Raw genomic sequence first — 22,945 nt, forward strand, 5'->3', positions numbered from 1 at the left:
AGCGCTATATAAAACCTCTAAAATATGGTCTCAAATTGCTAAGCAGCCCTCAACTTAAATTCTAACTGTGCCGATTGGCTTGGGAGCAAGCGAGTTGCGATGAAATAGTAATGTAAGAAATTAAGCGCAATGCGATCTAACAATCTATGGCTTCAGACAAGTTTTAACAGCATAAACCAAAGTAAGTCCAAAATTTAAGTAAACACCATGTCATCCATATGTTATCGGGCAGGAGACGTGAAAGATGCTAAAGAGAATGCACACTTTAGGTGTAGTTTTGAGCTAGGCCAACAGGGAAAGGAGTGTTAGCCCCACTTTGCCTCCCCAGATGGCAGACCCTGTCGGGTGCTGGGGATGAATTGCTTAGATGGGTAAACTGTCCTACTATTTCCCCCGCCTGCTAATTGAAACGCTGGTGGTGGATCGAATGTGCTTCGTTGTTAGTTAACTGTAACCAATTAAGACAACTTAGACTTAACATGGCCTAAGACTAGTTACGGTCATGGGAGATGGGCCTGGAGTCATAAAAGGATGGTCTAGTCTAGGCCACTGAAATTATGAGGCAAATTTAGTCAACATTGACTAAATTATGCCGCAAAGAAAGGCAGAATATGCTGCACTTTATGATGGTATTAATTCATTATTTTGTAATTTTTGCACATGGTAATCCTGGATGGGCAGATATTTAACCTTCTTACCAGTTTAATTACGAACTACAGAAATGAGCAACTGAAAAATGACTGGCCGTTTCAGGGGGCCTGCCGCTGCATTCAAAATGTTGCAATGTTTTTTTAGTAACTTTTGATCAGTTTGAGTTAGAAACAGAACTTTTTTTGTTAATCTGCAGATGGGTTATCTGGCAAATACAACCAATCCATAGTTGGGCGGTGAAACCTGCAGAATCCCAATTTAGAGGCCCTGGGTACAGTATTGATCCGAACGTGCAGGTTATGTTCGGTTGTAGGGCTTTTTTTTTTTTTTTTTTTTTTTTTGCATCCACACAAATTCTGGATCTTTCCCTCGGAAATCCAAGCAAAAGCTGAGTTCTTGGGTAAAGTTTGTCATTTGTAGGGCACACCGGTTATATCTTTCCTTTGAGGCGTTGTGCTACAAATAGACTTGATTTAAACTGGATAACCTAGTTTTCTGATATGATTTCTTGCTAGGTCTACTTGATGTTAGAAGAAATAGGCCCTTACACTCAAATGTTACTTTTATAGTTTCTCCCTTCATTTCAAAATAAAGTGGGATTGGGATTTTTAAACTTTGTTTTCATCACCACTTTGAATTTTTTAAATAACCTTTTTATGGTCCATTGCAAGTAGATTCTCTCCTCACCGCCTATATTCAGGTATCAAGGGTGCCATTTTTATCCATCATATTGGCCAGTTTTGTTCTAGTAGCTTAATTACACCACGTTCTGGGATTGAAGGTTATATGGGTTTCGAGACCAGTTTAATGCTGTTTAGTCCATGATCCAGTTTTAGGTCTATAAACCTGGCTTTTGGTGAAGGCTCTCTCCGAGGTAATGTAGAAAAGAATGGGACCAGTTGACCAGCATCGTGATGTCAATAAACGGGCCGTTTCATAGCATTCATGGTGTAGTTAACTTTCTCATTGGTCATTTTGTACAAAGTTTGGTTAGATTCACCCAGTGGGTGATGTATATGGTGAGCGGTTGTTCCCTAGTTCACTGCATCTGTTCAAGGGGTCTTGCTATGATCTATTGCACTTCAGGCTTCTTCACCCTTTCCTCCTCTGTTGATCTTCACACTTATATCTGAGGAAGTTGAGGCTTCCTTGGGCATCACCTGAAACTTATTCAACCTATTTTGGGTAGAGATCTCCCTAAATTGAAGACCGATTCTTTGAGACACTTGCATGCTTTTTAGGGACTTTGCCAGGTCTCCCTAGTTGATCAGAAGAAAACTACTTATCAGCTTCTGCTTACGACCTGGTACTGATGTCCTCTCAATTCAATAGAACTATTGCTGGTGAAGTTAATTGAGAATTCCGTGGTACATTGTCTTTTTGACAACATTAAACTCAAATACACTTGTTAGAAAATATGGCAAGTTTGTCACCCTCACTACAGATGGCTCAGTGTGCTGCATTATACCTCGCAATTTAGCTGCTGCATAATTCCAATGGCCCTGCACATGCTGTGAAACCTGGACTGTTGGTGTCGGACCCACACAGACTGACTTAACAGACCAGCATGGGGATAGTTTATAGACTTTAATAACTTGGTTAAGGTGCGTCTGAAAGCATAAACACTTAACACGTTCCTTTGTTAATTTTAGGTTAAGTATTGCTTTCTGAAAAGCTTGTATACAGCTGTAGGAATGTCTTTTCACTTGAAGTGATGCACTAATGGCATGAGACTGAATATTCGGTTTTAGTGAACACTCCTTATGAAGGCCTTGTCTTGCAGTACAATTGAATACTGCTTATCCCAGACGAGCAGCCGGGGTAATAGAATGGAATCCAAGGATGCATGGTTGTTCAAAGTTGGTATTCAGATTTAATCAGAGGGGATGTGCCCTAGTTTTCACTGACTGAGATTGGTTAATTGGCCTTAATCTACTCCTACCACCCTCCACCATATACCTCCAATATCCAGTATTTCCGAAAAGAAAATTTGTCATGTCCATCCAATGTCTCCCATTCCGAGAATGGAGGTCTTAGAGCAGGCTAGCTTGGCTTGCCGAATAACAGTTGGCCCCAGTGTTGAATGAATTATTGGCACTCCTGGCATGACTCATTAAGGTTGTACAACATGGAACCTTAGCCGACACCTTCTCTTACATGTTAATTCATTTGTGGGTAGGATGCTAAAACAAGGTAGTACCTTGACTGTTTGTGGGAAGGGCGGGGGGCGGGGGTACTGACCCACGCACCATTTGCCAAGGGACTAGGTCTAGAAATCGTTTATGTAAAGTAAACACTGCTCTTTGCCATCCACTTGTAAATTCACCATTGGCTGTACGTTCTAGGTCTAGAACATTTGTATTAACCGCTTCAGCTGCATGTTTGCTCCTATTAAATATTAGCCAACCGATTGAGGTAGCAGTGGGCTAGGGATTCTTCAAAATGGTGTGAAATGTCTAAGTAACTTAATAGCTATTACCATTCCGGCAGAAAACCTGGTCCCTTGAAAAAAATGTATTTGCATATTTTTTTCTCATTTACTGCACTCCCACCACCAAGTCTGAATACACTTATTTTTGTTAAATAAAATGTCACTTCCTTCTGTGTGCTAGATTGGTTACACTGGTAGGGTGTGTTTACGTGAGCAATTTGTTTATTTCTGATCATTCTAATGCTTTTTTTCCTCTTCATCACCAGCCCTGGGAGCAGCTTATGGCACAGCAAAGAGTGGCACGGGGATTGCAGCCATGTCTGTCATGAGGCCGGAGTTGATCATGAAGTCTATTATCCCTGTTGTCATGGCTGGTATCATTGCCATTTATGGTCTAGTGGTCGCAGTTCTCATTGCAAACTCTCTCACGGAAGGCATAACGTTATTTAAGTAAGTATTCTATACATAATGTTACCGTGCAAATTAACTTGTTTGTGAGAATGGAACTGAACTTAAAATGTCATCGCAAACTTTGGCTGCTAGTGTCATACCTGGGTGGATGGGATGTGTTGAGGAGTTGCAATCATAGGTGACTGGGTGGGATTGATCCTTTTGCGATCCTAGAAGCCTGCCTGCCTAAATGAGTTACTTATACACTGTGATGTACCTAAAGAACTTGTAAAATGGTTAACAGTTCTCTATGGCTAAACAATGCAAATCAGTCACAAAGTCTTTATTTCGATATAAAATCACAAAAGACAATACTATAATTCATAGAGGTGTAAATATATAAAAGAATGTAAACATGTTTAGACATAAACAGACTAATACAATAAATGATTACTCATCAATAAAATACATGATCATATAGCTAAAAAATGCTGGAATAAGCTCCGGCGAATCTGCCGTCTAAAAAAGAACAGGTTTCCAGGATTCTGCATACAGACCAGGTTCGGTACATACTAAACTAGTACAGCAATATGCAAAATACATTCGTCACAACACTAGGGAGCATGGGGCAATTGGCTAGAGCTCCTATCTGTAAGACTAATCACCCAGCCAAAGTACTTGGCGACAGCGATCACTATGGACTCTTTAGAAGTTTTTAAGATCCTAAATGCTTCGCTGCTCGACCTAGTTCCCAAATCTGAACATAAGGGTTTCAACCATCTGGTCCTAGGATTCCTATAGGCTGGAAAAACCGGATGTGTGTCAAAGATTCGTTGTGGTCAGGACAAAATGAGCATTTGCTGCTAGTCGTGGTACGCCATTTACTGGTAAATACATTAGTAGGAAAGGATACCCACCCTAAATTGGTGGTAGTTTACCATCTTTGGTGATTAAATCCCAATAATCTTCATACTCCACTTCATGCTTTGTCTCAAGGAAGTCTCTGGATAATGAGGGACTAGTTAAGGCAGCGAACCGCTTCATAACTAGCGAGCTCCAATATGCCGCTTTAAAATCTCCCTTTGTTGGGAAAAGGATTGTCGACATGGTTTGCTCACAATCTACTCATACTCCTCTCTCAAAGTGATATTTACTCTGCTTAACCACAGAATTTTACTCATACCATCGCCCTCCCTAACTTCCAGAAGAGCCTGAGCGTATTGAGAAAGCTCCGGGGTGACCCAGAGCATACTCAGTACGGCACTGTCCTAAAGTGTGCCATGTCCTCAATTGAGTAACAACCCATGTCCAAGAATAAGGATAGTAGCGGGGTAGACTGTGGCAGGCCAATTAGTGACCTCAGAAATGTATTCTGAGCTTTTACTAGGAACTAAATTGGCAAAACTCCACAGTTCATGCCCATACAAAATCGAGGCACAGATTTTTGAGGAATATAATTTTAGTGCAGAGGAAATCGGTTTGGGGTAAGGATCGCTGCTTCTTCAGCAAGGCACCTGAGAGCTGGGTGTGCTTAACAGAGTAAATCTATCTGGGGCTGCCAACTAATTTTACTCCCAAATAAGTAAAATTCTGTGTCTGTTCCAGAACTCCTTCGTTCATTTCAACTCTACCCGTGATATGTTTGTGTAGGACCATAAATTTAGTTCTATCTACATTCACTAGGAGACCATGGTCCTGACAAAACTCCTCCAATCTCTCAAGGGCAAACTGTAGGCCCTTTTTGTGCCTTGGTGAGTACAAGGGTGTCATCCACAAACCTAAGCAACGGGATCTTTATCCCTGCTAGAGTAGGTGCGTCAAGAGTGGGGCAATTCTGAAAATACTGTACCACCCCATTGATATATAAAGAGGAGGGTTGGTGCTAAAATGCACCCTTGATGAACCCCTTCTCTACAGGAAACCTTTGGGCGGCGCTCCTCTGTGTATCCCATCGTACCTGGGCATAGTTGGCATCATGTAATGTAACCAGGAAAGCCAATTTCCAATGGCATGCTTAGTTTCAAAAAGGTTCGCCACATTTTGGTACGGGGTACAAGATCAAATGGCGACTTAAGGTCGACAAAAGCTGCCTAAATGGTACCCCCCCCCTAACATTACTGTACGCCAATAGATCAGAATAAACCTGAACACCTGGTCAGTAGTGCTGGTACTAGAGCAAAAACCTGCCTGGAGTGGAGACAAGATATCGTGTTCATCAATCCAGGCTTCGGCTCAACCAACCTAGCAAACTTTTTGTATGCAGTCAATAAGGCTAATCGGCCTATAGTTGCCTGGTTGAGAGTGATCCCCTTTCTTATAGATAGGGAGAATTTCTGCTCCTAACCAAGTACTAGGCATAGGTGCTCCACTTGCTATGGCATTCACAAGGAGCTGAATGTATGATGCCCACTTGGGTATATCGTGGAGGAACAGATCGTGGATATGCAGTCCGGCCTGGTGCCCTGCCTCTTGGGACTGAGAGTAACGCAGTTTCCACGTTTTTCTTAGTAAAATACAAGGTGGAAATGGGAGGTGGCAGATCAAAAATTTCTGTGCCTCCTCAGGGAGTGCATACTGGGCTTTAAAGTGCGATACCGACTGGTCTGGAGCTACATGATTCTCTGGCACCCTACTAGGTGCACCACTGCCCCATTGCACCACTGCCCCATTTCACCAAATGCCAGAAGGTAGTCTTATTTCTCCTCGCATGCCTGAAGCAGCTCGTCCCAGTGCTGATCGTCCCGGTCCCTTTTTGCTCAATATTGGGCAGTCTTGTATTCTGCCTTTCGCATGACACCCCTATTCTTTGACCTGATCGCCCTAGCAAGAGTTTTATAGGCCGTTCAGCACGATTGATCATACCTGGCATACCTCATACCTGGCATACCTCATACCTGGCAGCTGCCTTAAATCTAGAATTTTTCAGAGGTTTTTTGATTTTGGTAATTAAATAGCCTTTAAGCTGATTGAACAATTCCCCCATGGACCTGCACAACTATCGAATTGATCTCTTCTTGGGTGGCATATGTCTAGAGAGGACCCAGTGCACTAACCACCATATTACTCATTTGCTCTAGATGCGCTTTTTTATTATCACATTTGACCATTTAACTCTCCTGGCATCATTGGTCAATAGTGCCTCCACATGGTCAGTTCGTGGTGCCGGACTAACCAGGGGAAAACGTTCAGGATGCAAGGAAAGCACTAGAGGGTTGTGGTCTCTCTCTCGATATGGTCACAAACCACCATGTTCAATAGGGTAGGCCTGAATTCCTTGTTAAGCAGGATAAAGTCGATACGACTACTACGCAACCGATACGACTACTACGCAACCTGTTGTGTGCGTGCCCTGCTTGTCGGAAGCTGTTCTCCCGTTGGCAGCCTCGGCCCCTGTTCATGCAAAACACCTTTAGTTGCAAGGCATTCCCCTTTCTATTTTTTAATTGGAGGAAGATCCAAATGAAGAATAGACACTGGGCATCCTCCTTTACGTTGTGATTAACGTCGTTGTCCAGGGGGTTCAAAAGTACAATTAAAATCGCCAGCTATTATGAAATTATTAACGCCTATGTTCGGTTAAAAACATGTCTAAAACAAAATCAACTGTTGGAGAAGCATTTCTTCCCCCGTACCCCCCTAGCATAAACATTAATAAGCAACCGGTCTGGTGCATTTATCTGCTGTATCCTAACAATTAAGATGTTCCTGCTGTCGATGCTCAACTCTTTCACCCTGTAATCGTCTGACTGTCTAACCCACGTTGTGAGTCCATTCCTCCAGACTAGAAAATACTTCGATATGTTGTGTAGGAACCACATAGTCATAGGGGCCTTGGTACCAAGTCTACATCCTTTAGTCCTACCCTAAAACGTTAATATTGTACTTGCTTAGGTGTGTGGGCCCTGCCCTATCTAGAATAGTTTGGACAAGACGCAGGGACCTAAAACTTAGGACCACGCAGTCTCCTCGAAGGGCTTTCGGAGAGTTCACAACCCACAGGATTCTACATACCATTTTAAGTTTGCTAAACAAAACGTTACCCACCCTAGTTTTAGAGTTCAACAAGTGAAGGGTCTTATTCTTAAGTGATGACAATGTTCATCACCACCTAGGGGAAGCAAGGGCACATTCGATAATATGACAGAATACGGTGTGGCTTCAGGTGGAAGATGACACATACACTTGGCCTCTCTCTGGGACAATGTGGAGGCTTGGTGACCTACTGAATTCCCTCTATGTGATATGTTGGTAATGGGTAGATGTATGCCCTGGGGGCTAACCATAGGTGCCCTCACTTTACTGGGGGGGAGGGAAGAGACAGACAACCATCCACATTAGTGGGTAATCTAGTTTCAGTCTTACTTGGATGGCTAGGTATGTTGGATCTCACAGGCACACCCTCATTTGCTAATGGGGAGGGGGGGGGATGGAAAACCAGTCTCTTGTCTATACCAGACAACTGTAATACTAATGGATCAAACATGGCCATGAGTTTCTTTTCAAGCTTTGTTAAAAAAAGCCTCGAAATTGCTAGAAGACAGTGTATCTGAAGGCTTCGGTCTAATGTCACCAATACCTGGGGTGATTGAGGTCGACAACCTTGGGGCCACCATCCCTACCCATGGGTTCCTTTTTAGTTTCGCCATTTTACAGGCCTGGTGCTTGGTTTTAGGCAAGCCACGCACTTTTATTTTATTAGTGGCTTCCCCACCAGAAGCCAGTGTAGACCTTTGGTGAGTGAGTACCTTAGCAGGTGGTGTGGGTGATGATGGAATACTGGCTACCAGGGAAGACACATTTAACTGATGCTCTTGAGGGATAGAACTCGCTGGGATGATGCGGTCAATTGCTACGCCCGATTCAGGTGTGGACAAAGAGGGAGGGGAGATGACTTCATTGGGGACTTTGTGTGGATCCAATGAGTCTCCTTTCTGTCCGTTCAATCTCATGGATTAGGACTGACTCAGCCCATGACAAAAAGGCATCCAGCGTACCTAGAACTCCTACCCCCCCCCCGCCCCCCCTCCTCTTAATCTTGCTCATGCTTTCAAGGTAAATAACAAAAGAACTACCAGTAAGGGATTACAATAAACAGATGCTGACCACATTGTGGAGGAGCTGTAGAAAAGGGGTTTGGCCCAGCACAGTTTCTCCGGTCTTGGGATGGGCCCACGCTGCGCGAGTCCTGGCCCCCCTTATATGCGCCTCCTGGCACTCACGCGTTGTTCGCGGCGTCACTGCAGCAGGGACAGCTGGGGGATGCAGTCCCCAGACGGCAGCAGGGCAATGGTGGCACTCTGCATCCGTGCTGCCCCAACAGGTCCCAGTGAGGTCCAACAGCAGGGGTCAACCAGTGGCAGCAGGTAAAAACAGCAGAAACAGGCTAAACAATACTTTCACAAACCATCTTACATATTCTGTTGATTTTAAATCTTCAAAGGATGCTTCTTTGTCATATTTGAGCATGAAACCATTTTTTTTTCCACCTTACAAGACTAATTTGATCCTGTAGTGGGATGAAAGGGCTTCATTGGGTGGCCCTATGATATAGCTGACCTCTCGTAGTATCTGAGGAAGCAATTTATTATTTACCTTTGTCTAGCTTCTCTTTGTGGTCTGATGGTATTATCAGCAGACCTCATTGAGGCATATATTTCAGTCTCTTTTTCAATGTCTACTTCAAAAGCTGAGATTCAATCTGTTTGGGGATCTATTATGGTGCATGAATTTCTGTTCTTTTGGCTGTCAGTTAAACTTTGTTTGAAACTGCCATTCAAAGCTGTAATGGGTCGTTTTTGGATTCCCTTTATGGTGATTGTATATTTATAGCGCTTAATACCCCTGACGCGGCATTGAAGCGCTTTAGGGCAAGTAGCATGCTACTCTGAAACCCAAAAGTAAGTGTTGGATTAGTATAGGAAAATATGGGTTAATTTGAGCTGGGTACATATGCGTGTTAGTTGGATTGAAAAGGATAATGGAGGGATTGAAGAGGCAAGGGCCTAGAAAGTGCTTATTGGTGATTCTAGCAAGCTGAAGTTTGGCATGAGTCAAAGGAGGGATACATGAGTGAAGAATTCAGAAAGGGTTGTGTGGGAGATCATAGTAATGAAAGGAGGAGGGAAAAGCCTACTTGGTGTCTGTGTTTTTTTTTTTTTTTTCCCCCCTTAAGACCATAGAATGAAGTTTTGGGAAAGTCTGAAGAGGTATAGGGTAGTGCATTAGTCAATTTATTTTTTTTGCAGTAGGAATGAAGTTTTTTATATATGTACATGGAGGGTATACATGTAGAAGGAAGATAGTGTATAAAGATATACGTTGTATTTAATAACCGACTGTCCAGTGTTGCTGTACTTTAATCTAATGTGTTTTAACTCCTATTTTTTTCAATAGGGAAGCAATTGTAGATAAAATAGATATGATCATATTTGCATATTGTAATAAGATGGAGTCCCATAAGCATCTAATAAAATAACTTGTAGACTATTCAGTGACTATTATCCAGAAATAGTTACATTTATCAAGAAATACAGGCCTAGATGAAATCAAATGTTCGTTCACATGGATATGCTGTACATTTGTGTTTGGTTATTTAGGAAAGACCATTTTTGAGTAGTCTTCTTGAAGATAAGGAGTTACCTGTAGATCTTATGTTTGTGGGTAATAAATCCATAGAATAAGGGGATGGGCTCGTGCCCCTGCAGGCTTAAGCACATTCAAGGGGAAACTAGGATACACACTAAAGTCACAGGTAGGGGAAAAACAGCAAATTTGACAGTACTAATTCCACAGAAGCCAAGAGTTTTATTTCTACACTCGAGTAGAAAAACGGCAGTTAGTTTAAAGAATTCACAGCACAAGTCTGTTCTTGCCACCTTGCTTGTTTGTGCTTCTTTGGATGCAATCATTGCAGGCTCCTTGGCAGTCCTCTCAGTTGCCCTTTAAGTTGTTCCAGCTCAGTTGCTGGCCAACATGCTATGTTCCCCTGTCACCAAGTTAATCCTTTGGTTCATTTTGATTCTGTTGATCTGCTCTTAAAGGGTTTTATGTACATGGAAGTCCTCCAAGCAGATCTCACTTCAGATCTTGTATGCATCCAGGTCTACCCTTGTGATCGGGGAGGCTTTTTTTGGTTTTGTTTTGTAAACTTGATTTTATTCAGTAGCATCCAAGCATTTAAGAGCCATATAGTGGGGATCCAGAGCTTACATCCTACTTTCCACAATTATCAACATCCATATATAATCTCAATCCGCTGTCCATAGTTAATCGCCAGATGTGATCTTTGTGCAAAATGCAACAGGTCTTTGAGGCCAGTTCAGTGTCCTCAAGCAAGCCAGGCTCTACGTCCCTTCAGTGGATAGCTGACATCTTAACAGTCTGTTCCATTACGGACTCGCAAAAATCATAACTAATAAGATACCTCCCTCCGGCCCAAACTACACCCCGCCCCCCCCCCCCGGCATGTCCCTCAATCATCCAATTCTCAAGTAATATCCATTCGTATAAGGCATCACACAGTAATTCAGTAGTAAAGTGACCTAAAAAGGGTATACCCCAATGCAGTGTATATACTCAGACGGCCAGACTACGTGCACAGGTTGGGCAGCGTTCCAATCTCCACATCTGGTTCTACTCATTCAGGGCTGGTTCGTTATAGTCACTCGGTTGCTTGAGCAACTCTACTAATGCCACCCACGCTCTCGCCACGTCCAGTGTTTTTTCTTTGCCAGTTCCCTGGGCCATTTGCAGTCTAAAGATTCCTTCACAATCACCTCAAGACGCTAGGGGGGCTTTTCGCCTTCTACTGATTAGTGATTTCCCTTTTAGCCAGAAGTCTGAATTTGCTGGAAATTTTATTCCAGGTGGTGTGAGGAAACCAGTGTAGTAGACAATACCCTGGGGTCAGTGTTGTGTCACGTTCTGTTATGTCGCCTAATCCAGTAGATACCTCACTCAAATCCCTCTAGTAATGGGCAGTCCCAGAACATCTGCAGGAATTCAGCATTTTCTAAATTACACCTCGGACAAGCTGATCAGGCCCCAAAATTCTCGTTCATCTTGAACCACCTATTGCTGATTGGGAGACTAGGCAGAATAGGAAAGTACTTCCACAGAGGCAATTCCCCCGCATTTTGTGGATTGGAAGAATGTCCTTAGTGTGATGCTGGCAGACCCACCCCCAAAGAATCCTTTAAGAACTTCATTAATCTGTCGGAACCATGACTTGGAGATAACTGGCATAATTCTGCCGTTGGTACAAGTGGGACAGGGACTATTTTGAAGATTGCTGACCTAACCGACAGTGGTAGGAGTGATAAAATTCGCACCCCTTCCTTTTACTCATGCTAGTGCTGACGTCCGGTTGTGAGATGACTGTTGCAAGTAAATGGCTCACCAGAGTCCAGGTACTTAATCCAAGAAGTGTATTTATTCAGGTTGAAGTACAAAGGTGGTAGGTAAGTAGAACAAGGTAGATGGTAGGCCAAGATGTAAGATGGTAATAAGAGCCCCACCAGCAGCTGTTTCCTTGAGCTCAGCCAGGAGTCAACTGTCCCAGATCAGTCACACCACATTCCGTGACATCAATAAACATTCTAAGTGTTCCTAGGCTGAACATGACCGGCAGACAGGATGGAAAGAAGGAAGAGTAGGAAAGACCTTATAACATATCCCCTTTCCTTACAAATAGAAAGAAAAGAAAAAACCAGATCAGATTTTGAGATAAAGATATGTAAAACGTAATAATGAATTTTTGATAGAATACAGGAATGCAACACAACATATCAGAATATGAAGAAATGCACAAAACAGCAAGAATGGACTACTACAATCTGGAAAGGAAGATGAAAAGCCCCTAAAACAATGGCATTAAAAGGCACACTAAGCAATAATGCAACATAAGAAAGCACACGCACACCACCCCCTTTCTCGTAGAGGACAACAAAAATAAAGGATTACAATGAAATAAGAAACATGAAAGAACTCTAAAAGGATAAACCTCAGAAGATGAACAACACGTACAAAATTTGAGCGCCAGACTTCTCCGGCACTCATATGAAGAGTGAGTCACATCTGCCGAATAGTGGACCAGCACTATAAGCGTGGAAGGAAACCAAACACCCAACAGTAGGAAAGAATGTATGTACGTGATGGATGAATGTCAACAATAGGATGGTACATAAAATGTACCAAAAAACGTAGCGGGATACACTCACCCCTCACAGAAACATACATGGGATACACTCACCCACAGGCAATCGAACTAATGAATACCAGAATAACACCACAAAAAGTAAATAAAAACAAGAATTTGTAACACACAGAGAACAGAAGAGAGGATATGAGAACAAAGCAAATGGGCAGCCTCAGAACAAACTCTAGATGCGAGGCTCTGTGTATTTTAAGTAAATATGCTGGTCCTGTGCTGGCTGGTGCTCGGGGAAACAAAAGAAAGAGGATAAGGGTGGGTGCATGAGGGAAATGGAGATAACCCCTCCTAAACAAAGCTGATGCTTTCGGAGCGACTATGTGGCATAACATGCAAAGCTGGGGACTTTGGAACAGGGAAACTTTGTTGGAGTATCCGCCTCAGCTCTCTGTGTCTCCCAAAAATCAAATGAAGACTATGTCGAGTATTAAAAGTTTAGTAAAGCAAAAGCCTGCTTTTATTTTTGCCTTTGTATGTTTCAAAGGGGACAGCAGGCAGACTATGCAGTGGTGTGAGAACTTGTGACAAACTTAAATAACAATCTACATCGTAATGTAATCAGAGCAAGCAGCGTTTGGTTTGTTAATATAAATAAATACACTACTCAGAGCACATCGTGCTGCGATGTTGTGGGTCAAATAGGGGAAGCTAATTCCGACTTATAAAGCAGACCATGCAAGGACCCAAGTAAATCAGTCTGGTAGGGGGGGGAAGGGGGGAACGAGTGAGTGGGAGGGAACGCACATGGTGGTGTGCGAGGCTGCCTTTCAAGTCAGGCGGGGGAGCGAGTGGGAGGGAACTAGCATATGGGGTGTGAGTTAGAAGTGAGGCCAAGCGCGCTCTGGCAAAGCGTCGCGCTTGAATACCTCGCATGCATTAGGGAGAATCCACGCTTGGTCAAGAGTTTGTTTTGCCCACTATAATACTCAATCCTTGCGGGATATAATAGCCGAGACCTGAAAGTACCCCACTTGTGTGGCTAGGACTTGTGCTTGCGACAAAACTGGACCTATTTCACTCAGAAGAATGCATCTTTTTTTCTAGGTGTCTAGTTGTGGGTTTTGGGCCCCAGCTCAGCTGGCACTTCTGGAAAGTACCAAACTAATACATTTTTTTTAAAAACAGACACCTGGGGGGAACAGAGTGGGGGTGACTTACATAGTGATCTGGTTTCTTTTTTTACCCAGAATCTCACACAAAGCTCAAACTTTGGCAAAACATTTCCTTACTTTTTCGGTGAGGAAAAAGTCCTGATCTGCATGCAGCTCCAAATTTCTTAGCACCCAGTGCTCCCCCACCCCTTTCACTGTCTAGTACCTGCGACAGTGAAGGGCCCAAAACTTATTGCGGTGATAACTATGGTAGGTGTGCTCATTCGTCGTGGGTTCGGCAACCATGTAGAGAAACCTATCAAACCCAGACATTTTTTAAAATAGGCACCCAGGAGTGTCCAAGGAGGCGTGAGTTGTCTTTCTCTCCCCTCCATCCCCCACCCGATACCATGTTTGCTTATGCATAATACCCTGAAAAGGTGATACTTTAATAAAAATACACATTTTCCTTGGATTTCTGTGACGTAAGCTACAGGAATGTACATGGAGCCACAATTCCTCCCACCCAGTGTTCCACTTACCTGATAAAAATGCTACCCTACTTGTGTGCCTGGGCCTAGTGCCGGTGACAAGAATGGCTCAAACGAGGGTAAACCATAGTCCTTGCATGTGAAAACTGCTGAGCCGGTCTCTGCGCACAAGGGGTTAAGGGCTTCGAGGATGTGATAGTGATGGGGACTGAAGGATTTGCTGCTTTTTGGATAAACAGTAATTGAAGACTAACTTGGTGGTCGGGATGTTTTTCTAGCCAGCCAGTCTGCCCAGAGGAAGGTCTAGCTTAGTCATTTGATCCCTTATGACAAAGTGAAGTATGAACTATAGTTTATAATCTTGCCCTACTTTGATAGTGCATTTTTCATGCTAGAACCTATTTCGTGTTTCCTTAGGAGAAATTCACTCATTTAGCATCTTTAGACTCCAGATTTCAGGGCGGTGTTTCCTTGGTTGGTGTGCTGGGATTTGGTTTGTCTATTTTTAAGAAATTAGCAAAATATGTAGCGTCCACGTTTTCATTATCTTCATGTGTCAATTAGATGTTGATGCAGTTTCAATCAATGGAATGTGGTCAAAAAAATCTTGCTGTATTGTTGGACAAAGTATATGAGCGTGAATAACCTAACGCAAACTCCATTTTCTGCAGCAAAATCTGCTGCTGCACAGGTGCGTGAACGCCGTAGCGGTGAGGGGATTTAAGCACTCAAGGTAGCGGGCATCTTCCTGTTCTTGCACTAGCCTCCACGGGTCTCTGCAGCACACTTGCATCACCACCCAAGATTCTCATTCTGAAAAGTTTTGTACCTCTTCTACACACCCCAGTACCTCTAGTTTGTCATTTCATTTTGACTAAACCATCCTTCCCACCTTGACAGCCTAGAACCAGTCAGTCTACAATTTCCTGCTTCAAACTCCATCTTGAACTCTATCCTTGTTAATTGCTCTAGTTCACAACTAATATGCTTCTTTTCTTAAGCCTTTGGGACGTGCCCTGACCATCCTTAAGCTTTCCTTCTCCTTGCTGAAGATTGAAGTTACATTTTAGTGCTGGCTTACTCTTGTCAAACGTCCTACAACCCCATCCAGTTTGACTTCGGTTTCGAAGTTGCGCATCTCAAAATCATGTAACGCGAAAGATATGCAAGTATTCCTTTGTCTTGTTTATGATCCTTTTTTACATCTGTATACTCCCAGAATTACAAACCTGGGCATAGCAGTTTAGGTTGTCTTAGTTTGCCTAACGACCCTACAGTTATGGTCTAGACGCTGAAACATTTGGTGGGATGTCATTACACTACAAGTCAACGGCATTTAGCTGCTCAAATTGCCACTTAGCTGATTGCTTTTTTTTTTTATTTTATTTTTTTTGCACATTCCTTAACTTCAGTGCCTTTTGCTTTCCTATCCTGGACTGACTGCTGTAGGTGGCAGGGCAAATGCCAAGTTGAGGTTTTGTTTACCTCTAAGATAATGCATTTTATACGGCCTACATACTAGTCTCCAATTAAACCTGGTCACAGCCTAAACGTGTCAAGTATCCTACTTTATTCTGCTCTTATTCAGGGTTTTCAATTTACTACATGGGTTTTCTATGCAAAATTAAATAGCATATTGGGTACTTTTCCAGGAGTGTTGCTCCATGCTCGCCCTCCTTCGGTGATTAAAGCCTTCAGAAACAGAAAAGAGTGCATAAGTGGTCACCTGTTCTGTAAGTTGACATACCAATTTCTCAGAAACCAGATCTCGTAATGTCTGACGGTTTCCTTTTGAGAACTGCCATTGCCTTACCGTTATGCCGGTGCCATAGTACTTATCCTCTGCTCCTCCTTTTTGTCTTGATAAATCATGTCTGCTATATGCTGACTATTTAGTGATAGTGGGATGTGATCGTTTGTTTTGCAAAAACTGGACTTTTTATGATTATTGTTCAAAGAAATGCATTCCGGTTAGTTTAGAAAATACTAATGGTGCTGGGAAAATAAAGGGTTCCTTTAACTGGCAATTGGGAGAGGTCAGAGTTGAGGTGGTGGACGCATATAAATATTTGGGTATGTGGTTGGATACCAAACTAAATTGGACCACAATCATTAAAAGCGAAGGGTCTTTCCTCAGTATGGTGCCTAAAACTATTCAAGCGGAAATATGGAGGCCCTTCTGTGTCCAATTCTGTTGGCTTTCAATGAAATGGTCCGCCCACAATTCCAATACATAGTAGAGGTTTTATCTTTAAGCAGTAAATTGGATTGGAATTTAGAAGTGGGAAAATGTATGAAACTGCTCCGTGCTCTTCCAATATCAACTATGATCCAGGCAGTGAGTAGAATGTCAACTTACAGCCTGGAACGATCGGGGATTGCAAGCTACATTGAACTTTTTGAAGAGCTTGAGTAGGGAAGGGACCCCTAAAATATCATTTGTAAAAGAAATGGAGGAACGCAAACTTAATTGGATCCCACGTTAGACATACACTTGGTAAGGTGTGAGTTAAACTTTCTCTAGAACCAGAACCATGAGCACTAGGGCAGCAGATTCCCCCCCCCCCCCCAACCCCCCGAAAAAATAAGAGCTACGTGCTATTATCAAGAAGGCTCGAAGATATATTTGGGGAGCTAATAGTCTAACCAGTTCCTGGTAAATGTGTGGAGTAATGCTCATATGCTCACTTACAATGAGACCATGCCAAGTCCTAAACTTAGAAATGCAGTATTGACATTTATATTTGGCCTGAACCCATGTAATGCAGATGGGAAGATAAAAACTGCAATGAGAAACAAACATGCAGTGGCCCACATATCTTGCTGGACGCTTTGTAGTTTCTAGAAGAACGGAAGGAATTTTTAAAATGTTATTCCTTATAAAATTTATAGAGATAAAGCTCTTAGTCTGTTTATAACTGAGATTTTTAAATATATGTGCAATAGGAAGAATTTTTATGGCAATACAGGAGTCCTTGAAAGAATTGTTAATATGATCTCAAATGAGCAATGGGGCAGGAATGAGATTCTACCCACTGAGGACGTTCTGGAGGCCCCGTATGCATACAGAAATGTACACTGTGATTTTTTCCACAATTAGTCATGAATTGAGAGCGATTTGCTATGGAGTGACACTGCACGACTAGTATTCTTCTTTTTTGTATTTTTATGGCTGCAACGTTTATATTTTTTGTAAACCGTTTTATTGTAGCACCTTTTATGGCTATAGTAGCCAAAATAGATTGATTGAGCACATGAACTACCCTCTTCAGCTTTTCCCATACTCCTGAGCATTTCCAGTGGGACTTGGCATGGGCAGACCACTGAAGGATGTCAGGGGAATCTGGACTATCTCTGACAAGAGGCGGAATAATCTTGTACCAGTGAAATGCTTGATGTGCCTGGGCACATGGCTTATAGAGCTCCCATGTAGGGTCCTCAAACCCTCCAATATGGAAGGGCAGTGTGTATCCCAATTAACCGCATGCACGCTAGCGGTTTTCCCGCTGCGTTTAAAAAAAACCTGCGTGACTAGCTCAGCTCGTCATCCGCGTAGCGCAGGTTACGCCCATGACTAGCTGAGCTCTTCATCCGCCCCGAAGGGGTTAATCTTAGCCTGCTTTCCAGCCCATGCCAAGCAGACTAGTTGCAACCAGAGTGTATTAAAATATCACTGTCGGCATGAGCAGAATATTAAACTAGATACAATAGCTTGGGCAAAAAAGCACCATTTTGATTCACTCCGTGCTTCCTAAGAATGACTGTAGTAATGACATCCATCTAGTAATCTGATCCCTGATGGTGTTAATTGCTGTGCCATAGCTCTCGTATAACCACATCTCTGTCCTGGTAGAGCCAGGCACCATGGTATTTACTTTTGTTTGTTTGCTTGCATTTGAGTGGAAAATCAAGTGAAACCTACTTGCTGTTAAAGGACAGATATGGGTTTTACTCCAGTTAATGTGTATTCCCAGCCAAGGGAGTACCAAACAGTGGAATGTGGTGGGTTTCTTTAGATTGCCTGGTCCCTGGCTAGCTCAATTTCTTAAGCCTTGCCTACAGATGGCCTTCAGCTACCTGTAGGGTGACCACCTCGTGGTTTACAGCAAAATCTCAGTGGGCTTTGAGCCTGCCCGTTTATTGCGCCATAGGTTGGCCTGGCTGTCAACTCTTACTTGATGGCTTGCCTAGCTCGTTTGTAGAGTATAGCTTCTTTACCATTTTGTTTAGGTAGGTCACTTGCATCTTTCCACTGTTCATTTAGGGAACTGATTTTTCTTTAAGCCCTCTGAGAAGGAATGCGTTCTTGCCCACAAGTTCATATTTTGAGTGCTTCCACACTCTCCAAATGTCCTCCATGCTGTTTCCCATTTCCCCCTTGGCCATTGCTTCCATCTCCAGGTTTTATTTTAGAGTTCAGCACTATTGCATCATGCTAGACTATTACATTTTCTCACCTGCCTCTCAATTGCTCCCCTACTCATCTTGGTCTTAAAATATTTAATTTTTCTGGCATGCCCGGCAGATGGCATTTGCTGCTGGGCCACTCCGTTTTCACAAATGAACTTTGAGCAGTAAATAAATAAAAAGGACTTCGACAAAGTGTTGGGCAACTTATTTACGGCAATGTTGGTCTGTAGGCACACATGCATCCTGACGCATGGGTGTGCATATTCACACATGCACCCGCCTACGGAATGATGTGCCAGCCACCAGTGTAGGGGGCTTTAATATTTGGTTGGAGCATTCTCCAACTGTACCAACTATTGCTTGAGCTTTGAGCAGAATGCTAGTCTGCAGGTTTCCTTTCCTCCTATCAATAGCAGTTTGACAAAGGGCTATGAAAATAAATGGAACTGCAAAATCCCTAACTGTCAAACGTCTAAACCATTTTTATTTTTGAAGGCAATATGCTACTCCTAAATTGCAGTTCTCTGGTAATGAAAGTCTTTACTATTGAGTTTATTAACTGCTTTGTTTCAACAACAAAGCAGCTTATGTCGAAGAGGGAAATTTGGGTACATGGACAACCTTTTTTGGTTGCGCCAGTTGCAGTTCAGGTGTGTACTAGTTGCTTACCCCTTGGTTGCACAATTGCCTGTAGTTCTTTTTAACCTGTGGTTGTAATATACTATCTACTATTCTGATAGGATTGAAACCGTAGATTCCTCACATTTGAATATTCCCTAGTCTTCAGACTGGAACCGGAAAATCTTCAGCAGTACTTCTATGTGCTGCTAGGTGGGGACTACCAGGTCACCGGAGCCCAATGGATGCCACCCCTGCACACTAATCAGTTCCTTCGTTTTCACACAAACGCAGCAGATCCGTATGAGCTGTCTCGGTCGTGTTGTACATTTTTTATTTATATTTTTTCTTATAAACTGCTTTCGTGTCCTTTTTAGCCTTGATCTGAATTGGATAAGCACAGGACACCTACCAAACTCACATTTTAAAACTTGTGGGGAAATGGCAGACCGATGTCTGGTTTGGATCCCCACTTTGTGCCTTTAGTTAGACCACAACTCCAGCACCTGTGTAGACTGTTGATTGATAGTGTATTATCCGATTGCAAACTAGTTTCTCACCTACATTATAGGGCTCAAGAGGAGACCTGTAGGGTGCAGTCAAATATTTTAATTGGCAATCCAGATAAAAAAAAATTGATTAAAAGCTTACAATATTTTCAGCCATCATGATGATCAATTTGTATGTACGTGTGTAAATGTGTTTTCTAACTAATGAAGTCCGCAATAATGTGATCTGTGTTCATCATGACTTGAGCACAACACATTCAATCATACCTCTCCTATAGACAACAGTGGGTACATAAACCATAACCAAATGATGCATGGTGCTCAAATTAACCTTTGTTTCGCACCATTCTGGCATTCATACATTTCATTGCAATATACTTATTTGTGTACAGTATTCTATTTCTTTACACTAGATTTAGATCAACTGATACGGTGGATATAATAGTGGCTTAATTTATCAATCCTCAATATAACGACCGTGGCTGAAATGATCAGTCCTCCTGGATGATTAATAAATTAAGCCAATTTAAGGAGTTTTGTGGCCATGCACTCCATTTTTGGGCCCCCGGCTCCCTTTGGCACACCTTTGGGCCTCATGGAGCAGTGACTTGTCCCAGATGGGTTACCACCAGAAAGCCTACTCCCAGCGACAGATCTTGGACACTGGTGCCAATGCTGAAATGTGTCTGCCTGACTCCACACCGGACTATGTAGAACCCATTGTCCTGTTCGACTCCAAAACCGCATGCTGTTGCCACCACCCTGCCCCCCTGCAGGCCCAGCTTTTATCACCCAAGAGCCTGACGTGGCTGCACTCAAACTTCATCCCAGAGCGTTCCCTACTTTTCTTCTTGACCAGGGATTCAAGAGGCTGGATACTTTATGATCGAATCCTTCCACAACCTAGCATTGTGGCCAGTGAGCACTGCATGCTTCTTGGGCTGCTACTACAATGCCTTGTGGGGACAGTCTCGCAAGCGCTATCCATGGTCTTAGAAGACCCAGAGCCAATCTGAACCAGGCAATTATTGACCGCAGCAAAGTTTAACATCCACTGTGGGTTTGACACCAGTCGCACAGCATGGCTGTTGTCTCCACTGTAGCCCTACACCGCCACACCTGGCTTCTTGGGATGTCCAGTAGGATGTGATGGGCATGCCCATCAATGGGTCTCACTTGTTTGGTGGTAAACTCAACTTGGCACTAGAGTACCTTAGAGTCCAGCAACTGCCATATCTTTGTATTCTTCCGTTGTCGCACCATCTACACTTCTCCTTTACCTCTTCTTTAGGTACTGTGGCACACCTGAGAGCCCCAATTGTATCAGCCATACCTCACAAGATTACCAGGCCACCCAGCTTTCATGGACATAGCTCCCACAGATGACATGGGAGCCAAAGCCAGTGTGTTGTCCACTCCTCGGGCTGCTGTAGCCTCCTAAGTTTCCGCACACTACAGCAACTCTGTTGGTGGCAGAATCTAACACCATCTGACCCAATGGTAAGCAATCACATCTGACGTGGGTGCTTCAAATTGTCCCACATTGTTGCACCTGTCCACCCTTCGACACCCTGCCTCCCTTGCTATTGGTCTAAGGTGATCTACCCACGTTTCACCCCTTCTTACAGAGATGGGAAGTGCCAAATGAGCCATCAAGAGGGTGCCAGCATCAGAAGTAGGTCATGGTTGCAATTCCCACTACTTCCTGGTGCTGAAAAGGGATAAAGGCCTCTACATTATCCCTAATCTTTGTGTTCCATGCTTTCTGCCAAACAGAGGCTCCAAATGCTCACCTAGGTCTTGTCTGCCTGGAGACTGGAGGGTAGCATTGGACCTTCAGGACATATACGTTTACATCCCAATTCTGCAAGCCCCGTCATTACTTCTGTGGGCCAGCAGGTTTTCCTGTATGTTCCCCCTATGTCCTCACCAGTGCCCCTCTGCTGTTCACAAAACTGGTGGTGGCTGGAGTAAGTCTGCAGAGGTTATGTGGTTCCAGTCCCACCCACCACCTCGACGACTAGCTGTTGAAGGTTGATTTCTCAGGCAGTCGTGACCCACCTTCAGGCTATGGTGGGGGGGGAGTTACTATTAACTCAGGTAGTCACACCTGACTCTAAGTTGCTCCATTTTTATCGGAGCCATTCTTCAATTCTGTGCTTAAATTTTGAGTGTAAAGCCTAGGCATTTGGGCTATGATCCAAATGTTTCACCTTTGATCTTGGATCTCAGTGTGACTGACCTTGTGCATCCTGCTTGGGAAACACAGGAGATGGCACATTTGGGCTCTTCAGTGAGACATAGTGTCCCATTGGACACTGAGATGGTCTCTGACCTGCTCAATATTTGGGGTAGACCAAGACCTGCATTGGTAGTTGCTGCTCATCTAATCGCAGGTCATCATACCATCTCCCTTTCCCACTCTTAACCCCTTCCACGCTCATGACGAGCTGGGCTCGTCATGAAGTAGCCTCCTCGCACGCTCATGACGAGCCCAGCTCGTCATGAAACATGGGAATCAACAAATCTCAGCACAGGAGGGGAATATGCTGAGCATCCATGGGGTTAATTGACCGGGACTGTTGGCTCACTTCTGGGTTTGGGTGGCCACCAGGAGAGCTGGAGATCAGAGACTATTGTCTCCAGCGAAGTTCCACATCTATATTCTGGAGCCAAAAGCCATCTGCTTTGCATCGAGAGTTTAGAAAAAGAACTCCTGGGCGTGAGTATTTGTCCTCTGAAGTAGCAACAAAGACTCGGCCTGATCAGAAGATTATCCCATAGCAGGGTCTTGCATCCAAACCTGCTCACCCTCCACCTTCATTCCTGGAGATGGTGTGGCAACAGTTGAAGGCCTTTGATCGTCCTCCCGAAATCTGTGATGTTTTGCCAGCCAAGTGGGCCTTTACAGAGACTGTGGATGTCTGCTCTTGACAAAGTATGTGGCTTGGTATTCTTCACAACAAGTTGACCCACTTGCTGCATCTGTCTACAAGTACCCAGGGCAAAGCCTTGCTGGGCAGTGATAAGTTTACCTGTCTGCCATTTCAGACTTTTTGCAGTTGTTGGTTCAGCCCACTTGTTGTGGTGCATTTTCTTAAGGGATTGCATTATTTTCCTGCCTACCCCATTTGTTATGCCTC

At 43.5% G+C, this 22,945-nt stretch overlaps 1 protein-coding gene across 1 annotated transcript in view; it reads left to right on the forward strand.

Annotated features, from left to right (window-relative positions):
- The window catches only part of ATP6V0C (ATPase H+ transporting V0 subunit c), a 45,460-nt gene that overhangs the window by 15,677 nt on the left and 6,838 nt on the right, over nucleotides 1–22,945 (forward strand). The window contains exon 2 of the mRNA XM_078663024.1: nucleotides 3,349–3,532. Within this exon, the coding sequence (XP_078519150.1) occupies nucleotides 3,349–3,532 (184 nt within the window). The remainder of the gene's footprint in view (nucleotides 1–3,348; nucleotides 3,533–22,945) is intronic.

This window comes from Lissotriton helveticus, chromosome 10, assembly GCF_964261635.1.
Source record: "Lissotriton helveticus chromosome 10, aLisHel1.1, whole genome shotgun sequence".
Lineage (NCBI taxonomy): Eukaryota > Metazoa > Chordata > Amphibia > Caudata > Salamandridae > Lissotriton > Lissotriton helveticus.